This window comes from Megascapheus bottae, chromosome X (genome assembly GCF_031878675.1).
Source record: "Megascapheus bottae isolate mThoBot1 chromosome X, mThoBot2.hap1, whole genome shotgun sequence".
NCBI classification, from domain to species: domain Eukaryota; kingdom Metazoa; phylum Chordata; class Mammalia; order Rodentia; family Geomyidae; genus Megascapheus; species Megascapheus bottae.
This window is the reverse complement of record NC_143547.1, coordinates 67,599,651-67,621,989: the sequence shown is the minus strand read 5'-3', so window position 1 is coordinate 67,621,989 and position 22,339 is coordinate 67,599,651. Positions and strand designations below refer to the sequence as shown.

Below are 22,339 nucleotides of genomic sequence, written 5' to 3'. Positions count from 1 at the left end.
TATGAATACAATATATTGTGATCAATATCACCCCTTTCAACATTCTCACCCATCCCTCCCCTACCCACCCCTTTTCTTAATTTTATAGTTACTGAATTCTTGTCAGCATTTCTTCCTCTTTGTCTACCCTTTTCCTCTTGTCTCCACCCCACCCCCTTTCAATACTGACCTTCCTGGTGGTTTATTTTTGCTGAATATAGATTTTGCCTTTTGGAAGAACTTACACTATTTGATGTCTCTTTTGAATCTATCACATTTCAGTTAATATATTTGTATACATTTGCATACCACCCAATTTATTATGAATTTGTAAGCTAAATCTAACTTGCACATATAAGGGAAAACACAGAACCTTTGTCTATTTTGACCTAACATTTTTTTCCAAGTTTTCTCATTTCTTTAAAAATAGTACAATATCATTTTTTCTAATGTACAAGTAAAACTCCATTGTGATTATATACCACATTTTTTTTATCTATTTGTCCATTGAGGGGCATCAGGGTTGATTCTACACATTAGCTATAATGAATAGTGCTACAATAAATATCGTGGTGCTGGTGGCTTTCCTGTATCTTTGTTCCCCATGCATAACTTTTTGTTCTCTTTTTTCTTTGAAGACTATAAACACTAGTTGACTTTTTAAAAATTCTATATCCCTATCTCTCAGTTTTCTAAATCAAAATAAAAGCAAATTATTTTCCATACTGCTATATACAATAGCCAGAAGATAGAGCACTTTTCAGTTTCTAAGGAAACCATAAAATCTGAGCCGGGAGTTTGGCCTCTTGGTAAAGTGCTTGCCTTCGATGCACAAAGACCTAAGTTCGATTCGAAGTGGTGCTGTTGCTCAAGTGGCACACCACTAGCCTTGAGAAAAAAAAAGCACAAGGACAGTGCTCAGACCATGAGTTCAAGCCCCAGGACTGGAAAAAAAAATCTTAGCCAATGGCCGTTGCATATTGCTGCACTATTTTCCACAATATTTTCTCACATGTGTGTCCAGACTAATGGCTTTACCATAAAAACATGCTATTTCCTAACTATAATAATAGGTTTAAAAAAGTCATTGAATCTTCTATCCTGGTAGCCGATCCCTTTCTTTTCATGAAAATTAAAAACTACCACTGGCACAATTACAGTATACCAAATCCCACAGATACAGAGAAATAGAAAGCATTTCCTTTTTCATCCTTCTAGAGAGGTTGGGATTCCAGCACATATGAGAAATTTGACCAAAGTGCCCTGAAATGGCAAAGTATATTCTGGAAAACCCAACTCATATTTCAGTAACTTTGTATGCTACATCAAAGTAATGATCATTAATGTTCAACAATAAAGTCACTGGGGTGATGGGTGGAGGGAAAGGGGGACAAAAACATGAGAAGTGGTATCAATGTTCAAGAAGTAATGTATCCATTACCTGATAAATGTAACTATAACCCCTCTACACATTACCCCGACAATAAAATACAATTTAAAAAGTCACTGCCATTGGAAACATTATAAAAATTCATTGTTGTGGGAGAACTCTAGCCTTGAGAAAGTCCAAACACACTGCTCAGGCCCTGAGCTCAATCCCAGAACTGGGAAAAAAAAAACAAACAAACAGGGCCGGGAGTTTGGCCTAGTGCTTGCCTAGCATGCATGAAGACCTGGGTTCGATTCCTCGGTACCACATACATAGAAAAAAGCTGGAAGTGATGCTGAGGCTCAAGTGGTAGAGTTCTAGCCTTGAGAAAGTCCAAGGACAGTGCTCAGGACCTGAGCTCAAGCCCAGGACTTGCAAAAATGCAAAAAACAAAACAAAGCAAAGCAAAAAAAACAACAGAAGGGCACTACGTTACAGATCAAGTGACCCCTTAAAAAAAACCTTAATGAGTGAAGCCAGCATTAGAGGTAGATTTAGTCTAATCTCTCTAATTGTTTTACATTTGTTTATTCTGTCTGACCATCTAGTGCACAAGATAAGAGAGAACCTTTTGAACATTTTGTCTTTATCTCCAGTTCCCCAAATCCATTGATTTGGTCTCAAGAGGATTAGAATAAATGAAAGAGCTAGGAAAAACTGTAGTTCTTCAGATTATCTATCTATCTGTCTGTCTATCATCTATCTATCTATCTATCTATCTATCTATCTATCTATCTATCTATCATCTATCTATCTGATTACTTAGAGGTTTGTTGCAATGCAGATATGACAAATACAATTAGAATAGATGATTTTTATGTTATTTACCTTCACTACTTTTAATCCTAGGATTGGTCCCATTACTGTCACTGGTTCTTCAAATAAACACATGTAGGCAATTTCTTATGCAGAGCATTCATTTCCTTTCATGTTGTTATTGGACAAATTTGGTGACAGATTAGCCAATTTGCATTGTCACAGAAGAATTTTTTTGTTATTGAGTATGTTTGTCCAGTAGTGCTGCACTGACCAAATCCATAGATGGAGTGTGTTTGGATAATTCAAAGATTCTATAATACTTTGTCATGACTATAGCTCTAATATCTGAACCCATATTGATCATTTGTCATTACAACTATTTCAGCAGGTACACGAATTCCCTTCGCTACAGCATCAGCCTTTCTGAAGCCCTTTGCTGTCAAACCTCCTCCAGGTAAGATTAAAGTCAAGATTATGCTGTCTTCCTCCAGGAGTGCTTTGAAATTGAATCATCCAAACAAATACTGTGAATTCTGTCCTGCTTCCTAAAGGAAGTCCAATGATGGCACAACATTATGTGGGAGAAAGAAATCACAAAAGATAAGAGTCTAGGAAGTCATTTGTAGGCAAGATAAGAAAAAGAGCTTTTCCAGAAAAATTAAACTCGAGTGTTAAACAGGAAAATTATTGTGAACTCTGTCACAGCAAGTTTGCATTTTATAAAACATATTACTTTACTTAATACTGTATTGCTTCTGCTGATTAAGAAGCTGATAGTACTCATGGAATTGTAGAATTTTAGAAAAGACTTTCAAGTGCATGTAGTTTGAATTGTTTTCTAGAAATTATGCCTAGAAATTTTTTATGCCAATCCTGGGGCTTGAACTCAGCGCCTGGGCATTGTTCTTGGGATTTCTCAAGGCTAGGGCCCTACCCCTTGAGCCACAGAACAACTTAACGCTTTTTCTGGTATGTGGTATGGAGGAATCAAACCTAGAGCTTTGTGGATGCTAGGGCAAGCACTCTACTACTAGACCAAGGTTCCGGCCCCCTGCCTAGAAATTTTGGGATGACAGCTATTAATCAAATCAAACTTAAGTATTCACACGAGTCCATATTGTCTTGCAAACGTAAGAAAGTATTTGAAATTCATATTTGGGCACTATCATTCATTCATTAAATATGGTGAAAGTGTCTCTTGGTTGCTGGACCACTTTTCCTAAAGGAAACTAGCTGAGTTCAAAACACTCAGTTGCAAGAGGCAGTAGTCATTTTGAAGCTTGGTAGAAAAAAAATCTTAAGTCCCAGTACATAGGTACTGGGCCAGAATTTTCATTTTTAACATGACCCCTCCTAGATGATTTATGCTCATTGAGTTTTGAGAAACGTTACCCTATAATACTGTCAAAACTACCAGCTGTTGCTATCCTAATTTTGTTATCCCAATCCACTCATGTTTCCATATTATTTTTCTTCTTAAATGTCTATAATTGTTTTTTTTGTTTTGTTTTAACATGAGGCTTGAACTCAGGGCCTGGCTGAGCTTTTTTGCTCAAGGTGCTTTATTACTTTGAGCCACAGCACCACTTCCGTTTTTCTGGTGGTTAATTGGAGATAAGAATTTCATGGAATTTCCTGCCTTGCTGGCTTTGTACCACGGTCCTTAGATCTCCTGAGGTCCTCCTGAGTCACTGGGATTACAGGAGTGAGTCATTAGCTCCAAGCTTTGTTTTTTGGCAGCACTGGGGATTGAATTCAGGACCTTGTGCTTGTTAGGAAAGCATTCTGAACCACAAGACTGCCCTTTTTTGTGCATGTTATTTTTGAGACAGGATCTCTCAGCATTTATTATTCCCAACACTGGATCTTTGTGGATATCTCTGACTACTTAATTCCCTATATGCTTTCCATCAGCAAGAATTATCAAGTCTTCTTAGAACCATTTCCGTAATTTTTCACTGCATTTCCACGGCTATTACCTCACCCATTAATGTTGTAAAAACCTTCTAGAGAGTGTTACATGCATTTCAATGTTATTCTCTCACTCTCTAGTAGCAATATATCAACCCTGGACTAACTCTACCCTCCATTTTGTTCTACTTAAGGTCCTGGGCTATTCTATAGCAAACTATGTACATTTAGAAAATGGGTACCCATGCAGTCTTGGTACTCAACCTCTTTGAGTCTTTAGTCTTATTTAATTTTTAATTACTTTCTTTATTTCTTTATATAACCATTAGCAATAATTTTAAGCAACATTAATCTTCAATGATAATCTTTTATTGGTCTATACTTAACTCTTTACTCTTAGACAAATTTCCTTATTCACCAAGAAAGAATTGGCCATCAGACAGAAGAAGAAATTGTTTTATGCTGATTCTGGGGCTTGAACAGAGGGCCTGAGCACAGTCCCTGAGCTATTTTGAACAATACTGGTACTGTACCACCTGAACCACAGTTATACTTGTGGCTTTTTTGTGATTAATTGGAGATAATATTATGACAGATTTTCCTGCCTGGGCTGGTTTTGAACTATGATCCTCAGATCTCAGCTTCTTGAGTAGCTAATGTTACAGCCATGAACCACTGGCACTAGGCTTAGAAGTAATTCTTTTTAAACAATTTTTTACTGTAATGTACAGAGGGGTTACAGTTACATTCGCCAGATAGTAGGTGCATTACTTCTCACATATTGATACATCTTCTCATGTTTTTGTCCCCATTTCTATCCCCCTCCCAATCATCTTGGTTTTCCCCCTTCCCTTTCCTATTTGAAATAATCAAATAAACTTATATACAATATACCAGGTAACAAAGTCAGATAAAGTTAACAATATGAGATTAAGCAAAGGGTAACAAAAGAGAAGAGAAATAGCATAGTATATTAAGAACAACAATCACACACTATAAACCTCTTGTTTCCATATCCTGGAGATCCTTTCATTTAGCCTCATCCTATATGACTTTATGTATCTTGATTTTGCACTATTGTTATCCTAAGTTTAGAAGTAATTCTTACCTCTTAAGTTCTTTAAGTACTACATTCATTTTAGCCAAGACTGAGTGTGAGCTTCTCTGTGTGTGTGTGTGTGTGTGTGTGTGTGCACGCATGCCCTGCAAACTTGCAAGTACATGAATGTTCTTACTGTCTTTACTTATATTCACCCATTCCTCAACTCACTTCTTTGTTGGCACACATTCCCCTAGCCTTCATGTGACTACCTTTGCACTTGACTGAAAATATTCCTTATAGTGCCCGTTGGGAAAATGGAGAACAGAAAAGAAATAGGCTGGACTCAATCATCAGCAAGTGAGGACTGTTTATTGAGGATCATCTAGGGGCACAGACCTTCCCTTGGGATTGGAGGTTGTGGGAGGGGCTGGATTTCGGTGTAGGTTTATATAGAGCTTAACAAGGAAGCAGGAAAAAATGGGACCAAGGGTGGTGTTGGCTCAGATTGGAATAACCTGCCTGCAGACAGGTATGTGGTCAAGCTTGTTCATCTATGCCTAGTGTCTTACTTGATCTTCACTGGCCATCATATTTCTAAATCAAATGTATTTTTGCCAGTCCTAGGCTTGAACTCAGGGCCTGAGCACTGTCCTTGGACTTTCTCAAGGCTAGAGCTCTACCACTTGAGCCTCAGCACCAATTCCGGCTTTTTTTTCTATGTATGTGGTACCGAGGAATCCAACCTGGGCCTTCATACATGTTGGCAAGCACTCTCCCACTAGGCCAAACTCCTGGCACTTGTTCACTTTCTGAACTTTTTATAGACTCCTTTTTCTCTACCCTGTCAGTGTAAAGAGTAACCATTTTCAGGATTTTATGATCACATTGTTATATCTGTGTCCATTATTCATTATCCTCAGGATATTTCATCCATTCTGATCATTTTAAGTACTCCCATGTTCTGACCGCCAACATTTCTCTGGACTGTTTTTTACATTTTAGTCTCCCATGACACCTTTAAATAGATGCCTCAGATATTTTAGTTTCAATTTGATCATAATTTTACTTGTATACCTCTAAGTATAACTGTTATGTTTATGCCACAGACCAGCAAATCAAGCTGTCTCTGGGGGAAAGAAGGTGGTACGAGACTGGGGAAAAGACATACACACACACACACACACACACACACACACACACACACACACACACAATTGTGCATTCATGATGCTCATAAAAGAGAAAACTGGGAACAGGTGGGCTGTCAGCATCCAACGGTCTTGGAAGGAGACCAAAGCAGTACAAATCATAGTTCAGAGTGCTTTTACTTTATACAGGCACTTGCACTAAATAAAGGCAAGTGGAGAGCATGAGCTAGTAATACCTTGTCCCCAGCTCAGTAATTCACTGAAAGGTGTAATGGCTTGCAAATGAAATTTTTGTTCTAGCTTCACAGGCTAAGAGAACTAACTTTGCCTTCAGACCAAATGACGGTAGCCACCTCAGTTCTTCAGGCACAGGGATAAGCTTACAACTGTTGTTAGGGAACTGTTGCTCATGTCTCTGGTTCCCAACACTTTCACCCTATGAAACTGAAATTTTTGTTTATATATTTTTCCTTACAATAGAATTTAAGTAACTTAACTGTTTAATTTATATTGTATTTCTTTCATCTAGGCTAACACTTGGTACCATACATGTCACAGTCTTTGTGAAACAGATTGAATTCATGATCATTTCTATCCCTGCTATTCCTGTCCTACAACTTCCCTCACTACTTTAGTTCTTGGCATTTTTCCATTTCTCTTTTGTCAGATAGGTTTTACACTAAATTGATAATTACAGCAATTACAGCTAACTGAATTATTCTTTTTTATCTTTTATTTTATTTTGCATTTTTTATTGTAATTAGTAAAAGGGTTACATGATATTTGCCAGATAGAAGGTGCATTAATTCACATACATTGATACCCTTTCACATGTCTTGGTACCCATTTCCCTCCCCCCCTACACCCCCCACCCATCTTGGTTTTCCCTCCTTCCCTATCAAATTTCAAATAACCAAATACAAATAAATTCAATATATCAGATAACAAAGTGAGATACTATAACAATATGAGATAACCAAGGGACAGCAAAGGAGATGAGAGACAACATAGTACATTAAGGACAAAAATCATTCGTTATATGGCTTTTGTTTCAATATCCTGGAGGTCCTTTCAATTACCTTCATACTATATGGCCTTATGTATCAAGATTTTGCTCTATTGCAGATCTCTGCTAGTATAGCCCAAGGTTTCTACTGATTATGACGAATGAGGGAAACCATTGAGCCTAAGTTCCTTTGAGTCTGGCTTACTTCACTTAATATGATTTTTTCTAAGTCTTTCCATTTCCTAACAAATGGGGCGATGTCATTCTTTCTGACAGCAGCCTAGAATTCCATTGTGTACAAATACCACAACTTGTTGATACACTCATCAACTGAGGGACATCTAGGTTGGTTGCATATCTTTGCTATGGTGAATAGTGCTGCAATGAACATGATTGTGCTAGTGGATTTAGTATGCCCTTGTTTCTGGATGGTTGGGTAAATGCCAAGTAGTGGAATTGCTGGGTCATAGGGGAGTTCTATGTTTAGCCTTTTGAGGCACTGCCACACTGCTTTCCATAGTGGTTGAATTGAGACAATGGGATACATTTTATTCTGCAGTATTCTTCCCAATGTTTTTAAAGAAATGATATAACTATTGAGAGAAAGTATTGTGTGGAGGAATAAACATAGATGAAGAAATATGTTTAAAGTCACCCAGTTGCACAGCAGATACATTGGACATTAAATTATATATAGAGATAGATATCATATATATATGTATCACATGCATTACAAGATAGATTCTCAAAATTTTAGAGTTTTCTTTCAAATATTTTATCCTGTCATGACTTGTCAACAGATAATCTGGATATTTTCTATTTTTCCCTAAGTCCTAATTAAGGTGCTTTTCAAATTTTACATAGCTCTCCATTCATTTTTTCTAGATTTAAGATAATAGACCACCACATCAGTGTTTCATTTTCTCTCTTTTTGTTTTGTTGTTAACATGGAATTGTGAAAGAGGTCTGTGATTAGGAGAAGGGCAAGCCCTGAAATTGTTCGGTTCTAGAAGATTCTGAAAGGTGCAAGATGTAAATAAAGATAGCTGAATTTCTGTTTGAACTCAGAAGCAAAGAATCTTAGCAGTGCAATTGCAAAACTGACCAGGGCCTAGGAACAGTCTCTGAGATAGAGGAATGAAGAGAAACAGTGGAGGCAAGTTACAGCATTATACTTGAAATTCTGACCTTGTTGCTAATTAATAGGCTTCCTCTCTTCACAGAAAGTGTTTATACAGTTTTAGCATATTTCTGAAACATCCATACTTTGGAGAAAGGTAAAGAACATCAGTGTTTGGAAAACCAAGAGCTAAGGTATTAGAAAACACACCATAGTTCTAGGACTGCTTCTGCACCTTTCATATGTGACAAGCAGTTCGTCTAATCCAATCTGTTATCTAAGACTCTTCTACCTGAATTAATTTGTGGAGAATTCAAGAAGGAACTCAGCAGAAAAATATATAGTAGGGCAGAGAAATTGGCCTAGTGGTAGAGTGCTTGCCTAGCATGCACGAAGACCTGGGTTCGATTCCTAGGTACCACATACATTAAAAAAGCCAGAAGTGGTGCTGTGGTTCAAGTGGCAGAGCTCTAGCCTTGAGAAAACCCAAGGACAGTGCTCAGGCCCTGAGTTCAAGCCCCAGAACTGGCTACAAAATACATATTATATACTTTATAAGTACTAAAAATACAGACACTCAAATTTAATCAGAATTTATCATTGCAATCAATTTTGTTGGCTGAATAATCTTAAGCAAGTGTTCAATAATAGTTGCTTAGTAAAGTTGTCTCAAAAGCTTTCAAAAAGTCTAAAATGTGGGACACTGGTGGCTCACACATATAAGCCTAGCTACTCAGGGGGCTGAGATCCGAGGACCTTGGTTCAAAGCAAGCCTGGAGCAGACAAATCTCAAAGTTTCTTATTGCCAGTTAATTATCAAAAAGCTGAAAGTGGAGCTGTGGCTCAAGTGGTAAAGTGACAGCCTTGAGCAAAAACAGTAAGCAAAATCATGAGGTCCAGCTGGACCACTGGCACAGAAAAATTAGGAAAATCCTACTCTACCACTAGAAATTCTGATATTTAGTTGGTCTGATATGGCACTGTAACATGGATATTCAAAGCTTTCAAAAATGCTAATCTGAAGGAAATCTGGGCTCCTAATTATCTTGTATAACTCAAATGCCCTCAAAATATGTGGTTTGGACCAAGTTCACATAAACTTTAATTTCCATACCTGTAAAGATAGTAATTTCCTGAGAATTGTTGAAAAGACGTATAAAATTGGTTTTACTGCATATTTTTGTAGGAAGTCCAGAATCTCCTCCTAAAATCTCAGGGTCTCACTAACCACAAATTTTTAAAGAGGCTAATAAATGCTTAAGGAACTGACAACATATTTTTTTTTTGGTTGTGCACCTTGAACTCTGGGCCTGGGTGCTGTCCGTGAGCTTCAGCTCAAGGCTACCACTGTACCACCCCTTGAGCCTCAGCCCCACTTCCGGTTTTCTAGTGATTAATTGAAGATAAATGTCTTATGGACTTTAGTGCCCTGGCTGGCTTTGAACCATGATCCTCAGATCTCAGCTTCCTGGCTAGCTAGGATTATGAAGTGAGCCACTGTTCCCGGCCTGAGAAAATATTTCTATGGTTTATTTCCCACAATGTCTCTAATAATCACTTTAAGTATTTTTTTTTAAATTAACTCCATCTTCCATACCAAAAATAGGTTTTAGAGTCTGTATTTTTATCAGGTGGTTCTTATTAAATAAATTCAGTAAAATCAATAGTTTTTGTTAATGTTGTCCCAGTCTAGTATTGATTTATAGTAGGAAATATATCTTTCCAGTTCCAGGTTTCTTTATGGGTAGAGTCACAGTATATTTTTCCTGACATCGAAGAATATGGGAACCAAATTCTGAATCAGAAAGTGATTTAATCACCATGGAATAAGAGCAGAAGGGGTGAGGATAGCTTTATAGTATCTCAATTTTTAAAAATGTTACTTTTCACTGATATCAAAACATAAAACATACTGCTATTAATGGGAGTATCAGATAATAATATATGTATATATTATGTAATGAACCAAGTAGGAAATGTGCATTTATATATTCAGGCATTTATCATTTCTTTGTGGTGAAAAAAATTAAATCCTTCCTTCTAGCTTTTTGAAAGGCATAGTATATCATTATTATCTGTAGTCACCATATTGTGTGATAGAAAACTGCTTTTTCTTGTGTTTATGTACCATAACTTGGTACTCAATCACCAGCCTTTCTCATCCTTGCCTACTCCCTACTCTCCCTAGTTTTTCCTTGCAACTTCTATAACATCAAATCTCAATGTGTTTGAGCACTAGCTTTGAGCAAAAGAGCTTGGGACAGTGCCCAGGCCCCTGAGTTCAAGCCCCAAGCCCCACCACTGACCATATATACATAAACACACACACACACACACACACACACACACACACACATATATATATAATATTGTTTGTTTTTAATCTTTTGGAATATTTCAGGGTTTTGTTTGCTAGAAAAAGAATTAGTGCCTACCAAGTATAGTGACACATGTCTGTGATCCCTAGTAACTCACAAGACAGTGATAAGAGGATCACAGTTCAAGTGCAGGCCAAGCCAAAATAATAGTAACATCAATAACAATAAAAACAACGAAAGTTAGCAAGATTTTATCACAAAGGAAGAAAAACTGAAAGAAATAGAAAGAGAAGAAATAAAGAAAGAAAGAAAGAAAGAAAGAAAGAAAGAAAGAAAGAAAGAAAACCAAGCTTCATGACATACGTCTGTAATCCTAGATACTTGGGAAGCAGTTGTAGGGGTATCATTTTGTGGGACCAGTCTGTGCAAAACAGGAGGCCTTATCTGAAAAATAAAACTAAAAGTAAAGGAACTAGAGTCATGACTCCAAGTGGTAGAGTGTTGTTTAGCAAGCCAAGAGTTCAGTCTCTAATACTGCACTTCCTCCCCCCAACAAAATAAAAAGGAAAGAAAAGAGGGTAAAGAGAGATAGAGAAGGAAAGAGAATCAGGGACAAACAAAAGGAGGTTGGCTAAGACTTATGAATAAAGATTAATTAGCTATACTGAATTTGAGGTACCTTCTATACTCCCCTATAACAACAATAAGCAAGCAGATTATGAATTCTTAGAAAGTAAGTCAAGGTTATAGACACAGTGTAGTACAGACTTCTGGGGCTGGGAGTGTGGCCTAGTGGTAGAATGCCCATCTAGCATGCAGGAAGCCGAGTTCGATTCCTTGGTACCAGATACACAACAAAAGCAACAGAGCACTATCCTTGAGCACACAAACTGTCCAAGGACAATGCCCAGGCTCTGAGTTCAAGCCCCAGGACTGGCAAAAAAAGAATTCTGGGTCTTAATACATGCATTGGTCCTGAGGTGCCAACAAAGTGGGCCCAATCTTGGAAAAATTCAAGTAGCTGATTTCTAATATATTTTTAGCCAGATCTAACAATATGTGATTATAATTGAATCCACTCTAACCTGAAATCTGTTTTTTCAGCAGTTCATATGCGTACTTACGTATGTCGTATTTGCCGTATCATCTTTACGTCTCTGAGTATGTTCCGATCTCATATGCAAGGAAGTGAGCATCAAATCAAGTAAGTGGTTTTTGCCAAAATATTCCTATGATAACAAAGAGCACGGCTTTATCTTCATTTTTATTCCAGGCCTGAAAATTTTATTAGCATATATTGATTGCACAAAATAATTGGTTTCCTTGTGACATTCTTGTATGTGCATATGAAATACTTGAATCCTATTTAACCCCATTAACTTCTCTTCTGTTCCATCTCTTTTCCTTAGTCCATTTCTTTCCTAGTATCTACTCTTTTACTTTGATGCAGTCTATTTTTTTTGTCAGTTCTGGGTCTCGAAGTTAGGGCCTAGGCACTGTCCTTGAGCTTTCTCAAGGCTAGTGCTCTACCTCTTGAACCACAACATCTCTTTTGGCTTTTTCTGTGTATGTGGTACCGAGGAATAGAACCCATAGCTTCATGCATCCTAGGTAAGCACTCTACCAACTAGGCCATTCTCCCGGCTCCAACTTTGATGCCTTCTTAATTTAGATCACACATATAAAAGAGCCCATGCACACTTCTGAATGTAACCAGTTCCATTCACTATTCTGAAAATTTATTTGTTCTTCTTTAGGCTATATAATACACACACACACACACACACACACATCACATCACATCACATTTTTGTTTTTTCACTCATCTATCTATGGGCAATGAGTCAGGTTGTTTCCATAACTTACCTATTGGCAATAGTGCTACAGGGAAGTTCATGTAACTTTGGTTCCTTCAGTGACGTATCCAGTAGATGTATAGTTGGACCGTATTATATTTCTGTTTTTAGTTTTTTTTGAAGACTCTCCATACTTATTACCATAATGAATTGACTAATTTCTATTCCCAGCAACAATGTATTAGAGTTTTTTTTCCTCCTACCTCCACCAGCATCCTCACCAACATTTGTTGTTGTTTCTTTGATGGCTGCCATTCTGACTGGGATGAGGTGGAATATCAATGTAATTTTGATTGACATTTACCTGATGGCTGAAGATGTTGGACTTTTTTTTCATGTATGTATTGGCCATTTGTATTTCTTCTTTAGAAAATTGTTTGCATTATTTGCCCAGACTTTTTGTCCTTTACTGCTTAATTTTTACAATTCTGTATATACTCTGACTACTAATTTCATTATAATAGCTGTCAAAGGTGTTTTTCAATTCTACAGATTGTTTATTCATTCTGGTAATTGTTTCTCAGTATAGATGCTTTATAATTTTATATAATATCATTTGTCAATTCTTGGGATACATTCTTGAACTTTCTATCCAGAAAATCATTGCCTATGCCTACATTTGAAGTGTTTTCTCCTAGTAGAATCAAAGTTTCCAATCTCGTCCGTTTTGAGTTGATTGTGGCACAAGTTGAGAGACAGATCTAGTTTCAGTCGTGTATGTGCAAATAACCAATTTTGATAATATCTTTTATTAAAGAGGATATCTTTTCTCATGTATAAGCCTTTATGCCTTTGTCAAAGATCAGATGCCTGCAATTGTGTGACTTTCTTTCTAGCTCTTCTCCATTGGTCTTCATGCTTGTTTTAGTGCCAGTACCATGTTGTTTTCATTCCTATGATTCCATAGTGTAGTTTCAAGTCAGGTATTGTGATAGCCCCAGTGTTGCCTTTTTCCCCCTCAGGATTGCTTTGGTTATTTCTCAAAGAATAGCATGATTCAAGGAATTCAAGATATTCTGTGCTCCAATATGCAGTTTAGGCTTGATTTTTCTATTTCTTTGATGAAAGGTATTGGAATTTTGATGGAGATTGGACTGACTTCATGTATTGCTGTGGTTAACATGGCCATTTTAAGAATATTCGTTTTTGAGGACAGGCTTGTTATTCAGCTTTTCTGGCAGTGTGTGTGTGTGTGTGTGTGTGTGTGTGTGTGTGTGTGTGTGTGTGTGTACATACATATGTTATGTGTGTTTATCCATTTCTACATTCTATAATTTATTGAACTGTAAGTTTTCAAAGTTTTTCCTAGTAACTCTGGATTGTAATGTATCTGTTGTAGTATTTCTTTATTCCTTTTCATTTTCTTTAACTCTTTAACTTCTTTTGGAAATTTTTGGGGTTCGTCCATACTGTTTCAAAGATCTATCTCTTTGTTTCAATGATTCTTTCTGTTGTTATTTTTTGTGTGTGGGGGGGTCATGGGGCTTGAACTGGGCCTGGGCACTGTCCCTGAGTTCTTCAGCACAAGGCTACCATTCTACCCTTGAGCCAAGCTCCACTAACTGTTTTCTAGAGTTTAATTGGAGATAAGAGTCTCAGATCCTTTTGTGCCCAGGCTGGCTTTGAACCTTGATCCTCACATCTCAGACTCCTGAGTAGCTAGGATTATAGGCGGCTTCTGTTGTCCTTTTAGTGTCCATTTCATCTCTCTTATGTATTTCCTTCTATTAATATTGTGCCTAATTTAATCTTGTTTTTCTAAGTTTTTGAGTTGTATCATTATGCTACTTGTTTGTGATCTCTGTGATTTTTAATGTAGGCACTGATGACTATAAACTTTCCTCTCAAGACTGCTTTTGCTATCTCCTAAACTTTCTGATAAGTTGTATTTTAATTTTCATTACAGATAATTCTAGAATTTTTTTATTTCCTTCATGTTTTCAATTATACACTGCTCATTCAAAATGCAGATTTTCATTCTGCATTCATTTGTATATTTTCTGTAGGCTTGCTGTTTATTTCTAGTTTTATTCATTATGATATGATAAGTTACAAGATATTATTTCAGTATTTTTTTACTTGTTAACACTTCCATTACAGTTTACAAAGTGATCTATCTTGGTAAACAAGATCCATGACCTGTTAAAAAATATGTACTACTTTGCTAATTAAAGAAATACTTTGTACATTTCTGTTTAGCCATTTTAATTTATGATATAGTTGAACTCTGAAGTTTCTGGTGTATTTTTTGTCTAAGTGATCTATGGGTTGATTGTCCATTATTATTATATCTAGACTTCTCTGTCCTTTTTGCTCAATAATGTGTTTTATATACCAGTATTCTCTACACACACACACCTACATATTTATTTATAATTGCTATATATTTTAATTAAATCAGTCCTTTATTAGTATGCAAGAATCTTCCTTCTTGCTTCTGACTACTTTGTGTTTGAAGTCTTCTTTGTCAGATAAGGGTATTGTTACTTAAGCTTGCTTTTGGATTTTGTTTTCTTGGAAGTTTTATTCTGCATGTATCTTTGCTAATGAGGTAGGATGCATCACACAGCAAAAAGTTGAGTTTTTTTTAAAACTCCAATCAGTTATTCTTGAACTTTAATTGGAGACTTGGAACCATTTATATTTAGGGGTATTAATGAAAAGCTTGTACTAATTTTTATTATTATTGTGTGTGTGTGTGTGTGTGTGTGTGTGTGTGTGTGTGTGTTAAACCAGGGCCTTGAACATGTTAGCAAGCCTCTTAGTACTAAGCTACTCTCTAGGACTTGGGTTTGTTTTCTGCAGTATCCCCCTCAAATACTGTGTATTCTTTTTTTTTCACTTATTCATCTCAGTGGCTTGCTGTTTTGCTAAGTTAATGATATTTGATGCTTGCTTAATTCTTTTTTATTTAACCATTCTTTCACCATGATTTTTTTGTGTTTGCCAAGTCTTCATGATTGTATATGTCATCTCTTTGTACACAGGATCATCCTAGGTACCTTCTAAAATGTTGGCATCTGTTCATGAATTAGTTTATGATTTTCAGGGAAGGTCTTTATTTCTTCTTAAATGTTAAAGAATGATATTGCTGTATATAGTAATCTTGATTGGCAGTAATTTCTTTCAGGGTTTGAAGAGTGTCATTCTATGCTTGCTTTGCCTTTACTGAGTCAGCTTTTGTTCTGATAGGTTTGCCTGGTAAGTGATTGGTACTTTTCTCTTATAGCGTTTGGTATTCTTTATTTATACATTTGGCAGTTTAACGATGATGTTTATTTTGGATCATGTCTAATTGAGGTACTAAAAGCCCCCTGTGTCTGAATATCCATATATTTTCCTTTATTTTGGAGACTTTTTTTGCTATTAAATTATTAAATAGGGTTTTTGTGCTTATTTTATTGATACCAGGGTTTGAACTCAGAGCTTCATACTTACTAGGCTTGTTTGCTAAACGACCCGAGCCATGCTTTTATTCCACCTCAGTTTTTTTGTTGGCTGTTTTGGAGTTGGAGTATGATGAACTTTCATGCTTTGAAAGTTGATCCTTCAAATAACAGCCACCTAAACTGTTGGACTACAGGTATAAGCTACTAGGCTCCAAAAATTGTCAAGTTTTGTGTCTGGCATAAATTGGTGCACTAGATATCTTTAATGCTGTGGCCAATGCCTTACATTTTTTTTCTTTTTTACTATCTGAAAGTACTAATTTATCAATATTGTCTTCAAACCCTGCCATTCTTTCTTCTGCTTAAAATAGCTTATTGGTCATGCTTGCTGCTTTTCTTTATATTTATTGTTTCCATTTACAATATGTCGTGTGTGTGTGTGTGTGTGTGTGTGTGTGTGTGTGTGTATGACTTTATGTGTGTTTGTACTGTCTCAAATTCGGGGTCTTATATCTTTCTCAGCTTTTTGGCCCTTGACTGCAATTTTCTATATTTCTATATGATTTTTTTCAAATATCTCTTTGCTGAATTTCTCATCTACAACCTCTACTTCCATACTTAATTCAGCTGTTTATTTCTATCCTCTTTTGAAGGCATTGTTCATTTTTGGAAAATAGTCTTTTGATGTAGGATGAATAACAACAAATAGAATTTCATTTCACGTATATATGAAAACTCGTTGAAACAGTGATGCGGGTAGGACGTGAAAGAGGGAGAGCAAAAGATGAAACAGATATGATTAAATTATAATGTATGCTATGTGAATTTCCATAGTGAAACCTCTTTATATAATTAGTAGACACTTAAAATAGACAGGAAGGCAAATCAGGTTTTTAATTTTTAAAAATTTTCTTGTCAGGGTGATGTATAGAGGGGCTGCAGTCACATTCATAAGGTAGTGTGTACATTACTTCTGGAACATTGTTACCCCTTCCCATGTTTTCCTCCCACTTTCGCTTCCCCCTTCCCAAATTGTAAAGTTCATTTCCAACATATTGTCTTTAAATATCACTGTTACATTTGGTTCACCCTTTGTCCTTTGTCTCATCATTCTGTTTTTCCCCTTCCCTTCCCTAATTGGAATAAACTAATAAATGATACAATACACTAAGTACCAAAGTCAGATATAGTAACAACAGGGGATAATCCATAAGGGAGAAAAAAAAAACCAACTTCACATAGTTCACTAAAAACAACCACCACAAAGTTAAACCTCTTGTTTCCACATCTTTGAGTTCATTTCATTTAGTATCATCTTACATGGCCATATGCACATAGCTTTTGAGCTATTGTGATCCTATGCTAGGGTAATCCCAGATGCATGCTACTTATTACAAATCAGGGAAATCATGGAACCTATATTTCTTTGGGTCTGGCTTACTTTATTTAATTTTATTTTTTCCAAGTCTTTCCATTTCCTTACAAATGCTATAATTTCATTCTTTCTGATGGAAGCATAGAACTCCATTGTGTGTATATACCACATCTTCTTGATCCTTTCATCTACTGAGGGGTATCTAAGTTGGTTCCATATCTTAGCTATGGTAAATAATGCTTCAATGAACATGAGGCTGGTAGCTTTAGTAAGGGCTTGTTTGTGGACATTGTTTGGATAAATTCCTAGGTGTGGGATAGCTGGGTCATAGGGGAGCACTATGTTTAGTATTTTGAGGAATTGCCATACTGCTTTCCAGAAGGGTTGAATTTACACTCCCACCAAGAGTATAGCAAAAAAGATTTTTATGGGGGGTGAGTACATTGGAGTCATGAGGGCCAAGGAAGAGGGCAAATGAGAGTGGCTGTGATTGAAGTAGTATATTTACATGTACAAAATTATAATAATGCAATTTGCTGAAATTGTTTTAAGAAGGTGGGAAGAGGGATGAGGGAGAATGAAGAACTGGGTAAGTTTGATGAGAGTATATTTTGTGCAAGTGAATGGAAATGTCGCAGTGAAACACCCTTGTACAACTAGTATATGCTATAAACAAGCTTTTAAAAAGAGTCTTCTTAATTCTTTACAAAGCATTTTATCTTATTCAGTATCTTTGAATAGTTATTAAAGAGTTAGGAATTTCTAGAGGAGTCGTGTTGCCTTTGTTTTTCTTCATTTTTATTTTAGTTTTGTTGTCAGGGTGATGTATAGAAGGGTTGCAGTTACATATGTAAAGTAGTGAGTATATTTCTTCTTGAACATTGTTACCCCCTTCCATATTTTTCTCCCACTTTCCATCCACCTACCCTTCTTCCTTGGTTTCTCTTAGTCCTAGTGTTTCTATGTTGTGATTTTTGCATAGTTCTTCCAGTAAGGGTCTTTTTAATGATCAGCCCTTTGCTTGAGAGCTGAATCCCCAATATCTCAGGAAACAGAAAATATGCTGCAATAGCAACAATACAGAAATCAAACCAGATATATAAATATAAAGGCAGAAACACTACAATTCCATCAGTAATATAAATGAAATTGTTACAGTGGCTCACACCTGTAATCCTAACTACTCAGGAGGCTGAGATCTGAGGATCACGGTTCAAAGCCAACCCGGGCACTGAAGTCCGTAAGACTCTTATCTCCAATTAACCACTACAAACCCAGAAGTTACATTCGCCAGATAGTAGGTGAATTTCTTCTCACACACATGTTTTTGTTCCCATTTCCCTCCCCTTACTCCCTCCCAATCGTCTTGTTTTCCCCTTTCCTATTTCAAATAAACAAAGAAACATATATAATATACCAGGTAACAAAGTCAGATGCAGTAACAATATGAGATTAACAAAAGGGGGGGAAAGAAGAATAGAAATAACATTAAGAATGTATCCTAAGCTTGATTTTTTTTGCCAGTCCTGGGGCTTAGACTCAGGGCCTTACTACTGTTTTAGGGCATTTTCAAGGCTAGCACTCTACAACTGGAGCAGCAGCAGCATTTTCAGTTTTTTCTATGTATGTGACACCAAGGAATCTAACCCTGGTCTTCATGCTTGCTAAGCAAATACTTTAACTCTAGGCCAAACTCTGGGCTAGTATTCTTCTTAAGATGCTTCTTTTTGTAGCACTTATGACTAAGCTGGGAAACATAGCACTGGCTTGCTAATACAAATCATAGATCTTCTGTCTTAAATTGTGCTGAATTCTTCACACAAAACAGTTACCCAAGAGTTTCATTCTCTATTTTGCTTGTAGCTATTTTTCTCATTCCCTGGTTGTACACTGGATGGATGCTAGAAGTCTCTGTCTTACAGTTCTACAGTCCATTATATCTGAGTTTTACCAGGTTGTTGACTATTTCATTCTACTATCCCTCCATAACACCCACTTGTCCTGGCAGCCCACAACTGTTCGGTTTCAACCTTATAAAGGCACATTAAAGTATTGTGTATCTTCAGCTTTTTCATCTTCAGGTTCTGAGAAACCTATTTTTCACAAAAAATGTGAGGTGTCTGAAAAATATCTGGCTAAAGCTGAATATCCTTACTCTATCATCTTAGCACATACCTTCTTTATAGCTCTTGTAAAGAAGTAATTTTTATAATTTGCTTGGAATTTTGTTGATTTTACTAATATTTGGAGAAAAGAAAATATTTGGGATGAAACATTCTAGTTACAAGAACTTTCTGTTATTATCCTTGCAGAGAATCCTTTGTAATAAACCTAGTGAAGAATTCAAAGAAGACACAAAACGATTACCCAGGTGAATGTGCAGATTTCATCCAAGTGCAGAAATCCAGAGAACTAGACTCCACCACTTGTTTTAGAAAGATGGAAGACAATTCTTTGGAAACGCATGGATATAGAGAAGTTGATTCCAGACTCAGATATAAAACATTTGAACGAAAAATTCCATTTGAGCCTTTCCAGACATACTCAGGACCATACAATAATCCACAAGCAGTAGAAAACCAGTTACCTCATCACTTACCAGCTCATTCAAAGACACATGACTCTTTCCAAGATGAACTTGAAGATTATATCAAGGTTCAGAAAGCCAGAGGCCTAGAGCCCAAAACTTGTTTTAGAAATATGAGAGAAAACTTTATGAACTATGAGTACAGAGAAATAGTAGATTCTGGACCCAAACAGAGAATGGGTCAGCAACAGTTTTCATTTGACACTTCCCACACCTACCAACAACAATACAATACTCTACCAGCAGAAGGTCAGTTACCTCATTGGTTAACATCTCATTCAAATAAGACAAATGACTCTTTCCAAAATGAACTTGAAGTGAAGAAAGGCAGAAGAATAGAGCCAAAGACTTGTCTTAAAAAAATAGTCAGTATTTCTATGGAAACTCACAAGTATGGAGAAATGGTTGATAACAGACCGAGACAAAGAATGTCAGAACAAAGACATCCATTTGAGACTTTCCAACCCTACATGGGACCATATAATAGTTCGCAAGCTGTGAAAAACCAGTTACCTCATTCATTACCCGCTCGTGACAGCAAATGGAGACAAGAATCTGTGAATCACCATCACCACATTAGAGAATACTCAGAAAAACCTGTACCCCTCAGCCTTAGTCAGCATGAAAATAACTCTGGCCCACACAATGTAGAATGTGAAGTTTACAAGCACCTCTCAGAGACCGATACCCGTGATCATCAAGCAAGTCATAAACACAGACATCAGAAGAGAAAACGACACCCAGGGGAAAGCAAAGGAAGGCCAGAGAAGGAACAATCCAAACATAGAAGGAAAAAGAGCTATAAGGATGTGGATTTAGACAAAGACAAGAGCATCAAACAAAATAAAAAAGGGAAAGATAAAGTCAAGATCAGTTCAGGAAAGCTTAAGCATCGAAAAAAGAAAAGAAGCCGTGACCCATCCTCTGAGAAAGAACGGAAGCACAAGAAAGAGAAAAAGAAATATGTTGAAGAAAGAACAGAAGAAGAAATACTTTGGGATGAGTCAATTCTTGGATTTTGAAGAGTAAGTTTACCACAGATGTTTTAAGGAAAATAATACTGATTTGGATAAAGACAGAAACGTCCATCTATGGAAGAGATACATAGAAATGTCAGTTCAGCAAACTTAGTATTTGTGTTCACACAGAAGTTGAAATTGAATTAGAAGAAATAAACATATAAGAAAGCTTAAATCTAGCTTTTGAGGATATAAGATTAGACAAAAAGAAATTAATTGAAAAGGGAAGTGTCAATATTTTGGGGTGAGTCTACTCTTGGATTTTAAACTTTATTTACCTAAGAGACCAGTTGAGAAAGTGAAGTTATATAAAAACAAAAGTATCAGATGGGAAACAAAAAAGGTAGATGCAGTCAGTGTCAGTTCAGGAATGCTGCATTCCTCCCTTCCTCCCTCCTTTTCCTCCTTCCCTCATTTTTTCAAATTCTCTGGAAACCTAATTGAAAGAAGAAACACATAAGCCTGAACCTAGTGACTGAGAAAAAGAGAACAGAAGAACAGAAGAACAAAGAGAGAAAGAAAGCTATTGAAAAAATAAGACTCAATATTTTGGGATGAGTCTGCTCTTGGATTTTTAAACTGTCCAGCTTTGTTTTCTTAAGGTTTAAAAGTGTAGACAGAAAAGTTTAGTTTCAAGAAACTTGTGTTACTTGAATTTTTCTATGTGGAAACAATTTAATCTTTAACAAAAGCCAAGTGAAGTGAAAGTATTCAATGTGTTTTCATCAAATTGTTTTCATTCATTTTGTAAGAAGATAAAAAAAGAGTAATTATTATATGATTCTTACATATTATGTAATTTTCCAAAATTATGTTGTCTCTACTGTGTTCATAGAATTGCAGTATAGTGAAATTTTTACCCATGAGAGATTTATTTTAAATGAGAGAATTACCAAACATTGCTGTTTATAGCCAAACAATCCTGAATTCGCCTGATCTTGTTTTAATCTTGAAAACATGGTGGAGCTGTCAGAGACCAAACCTTGCAGAATCCATTCCTTTTTGGATTTGCATTAGAGTTGATGATATTTTATTACTGTTGTGGTTTGCTCGTGTTTCTCAGTATCCTCCAAGGAAATGTATGAAAGAGTTTAGACTGGTTTTTTTTCTTTGTTAAATCTAATTTGCAGTGTATTTTTGTATTTTCTAGTTTTGGAAGTGGAAAATAAAATAGTCTATAATAAACTTAAATGATATATACTTTTTAAAAGTTCTCAAAAAGTACAGATTAAAAAGAGTCTATATTCTGGAAATGTTTATATTAAAGTGTTCTAATTTCTACATATTGCTTAATGTATATGATCATTTTCTTTGTAAAACTGATTGTTCTAGGGTGAGAGTGGCAATAACTAAACAGTTTTTACTTTATCCTCAGGGGAGAGCATGGTTCAAAGACATAAT

At 36.2% G+C, this 22,339-nt stretch overlaps 1 protein-coding gene across 2 annotated transcripts in view; it reads left to right on the top strand.

The window, feature by feature from the left end:
- The window catches only part of Zmat1 (zinc finger matrin-type 1), a 48,255-nt gene extending 26,193 nt beyond the window's left edge, over positions 1-22,062 (top strand). The window contains exons 5-7 of one of the 2 annotated variants that reach the window (XM_090327200.1): positions 2,553-2,621; positions 11,820-11,916; positions 19,645-22,062. In XM_090327200.1, the coding sequence (XP_090183326.1) occupies positions 2,553-2,621; positions 11,820-11,916; positions 19,645-20,941 (1,463 nt within the window). In that variant the 3' untranslated portion in view covers positions 20,942-22,062. Of the gene's footprint in view, positions 1-2,552; positions 2,622-11,816; positions 11,917-19,644 lie in introns of both variants that reach the window. The other variant, XM_090327199.1, reaches the window with a different exon arrangement.
- The last annotated feature ends 277 nt before the right edge of the window (positions 22,063-22,339 follow it).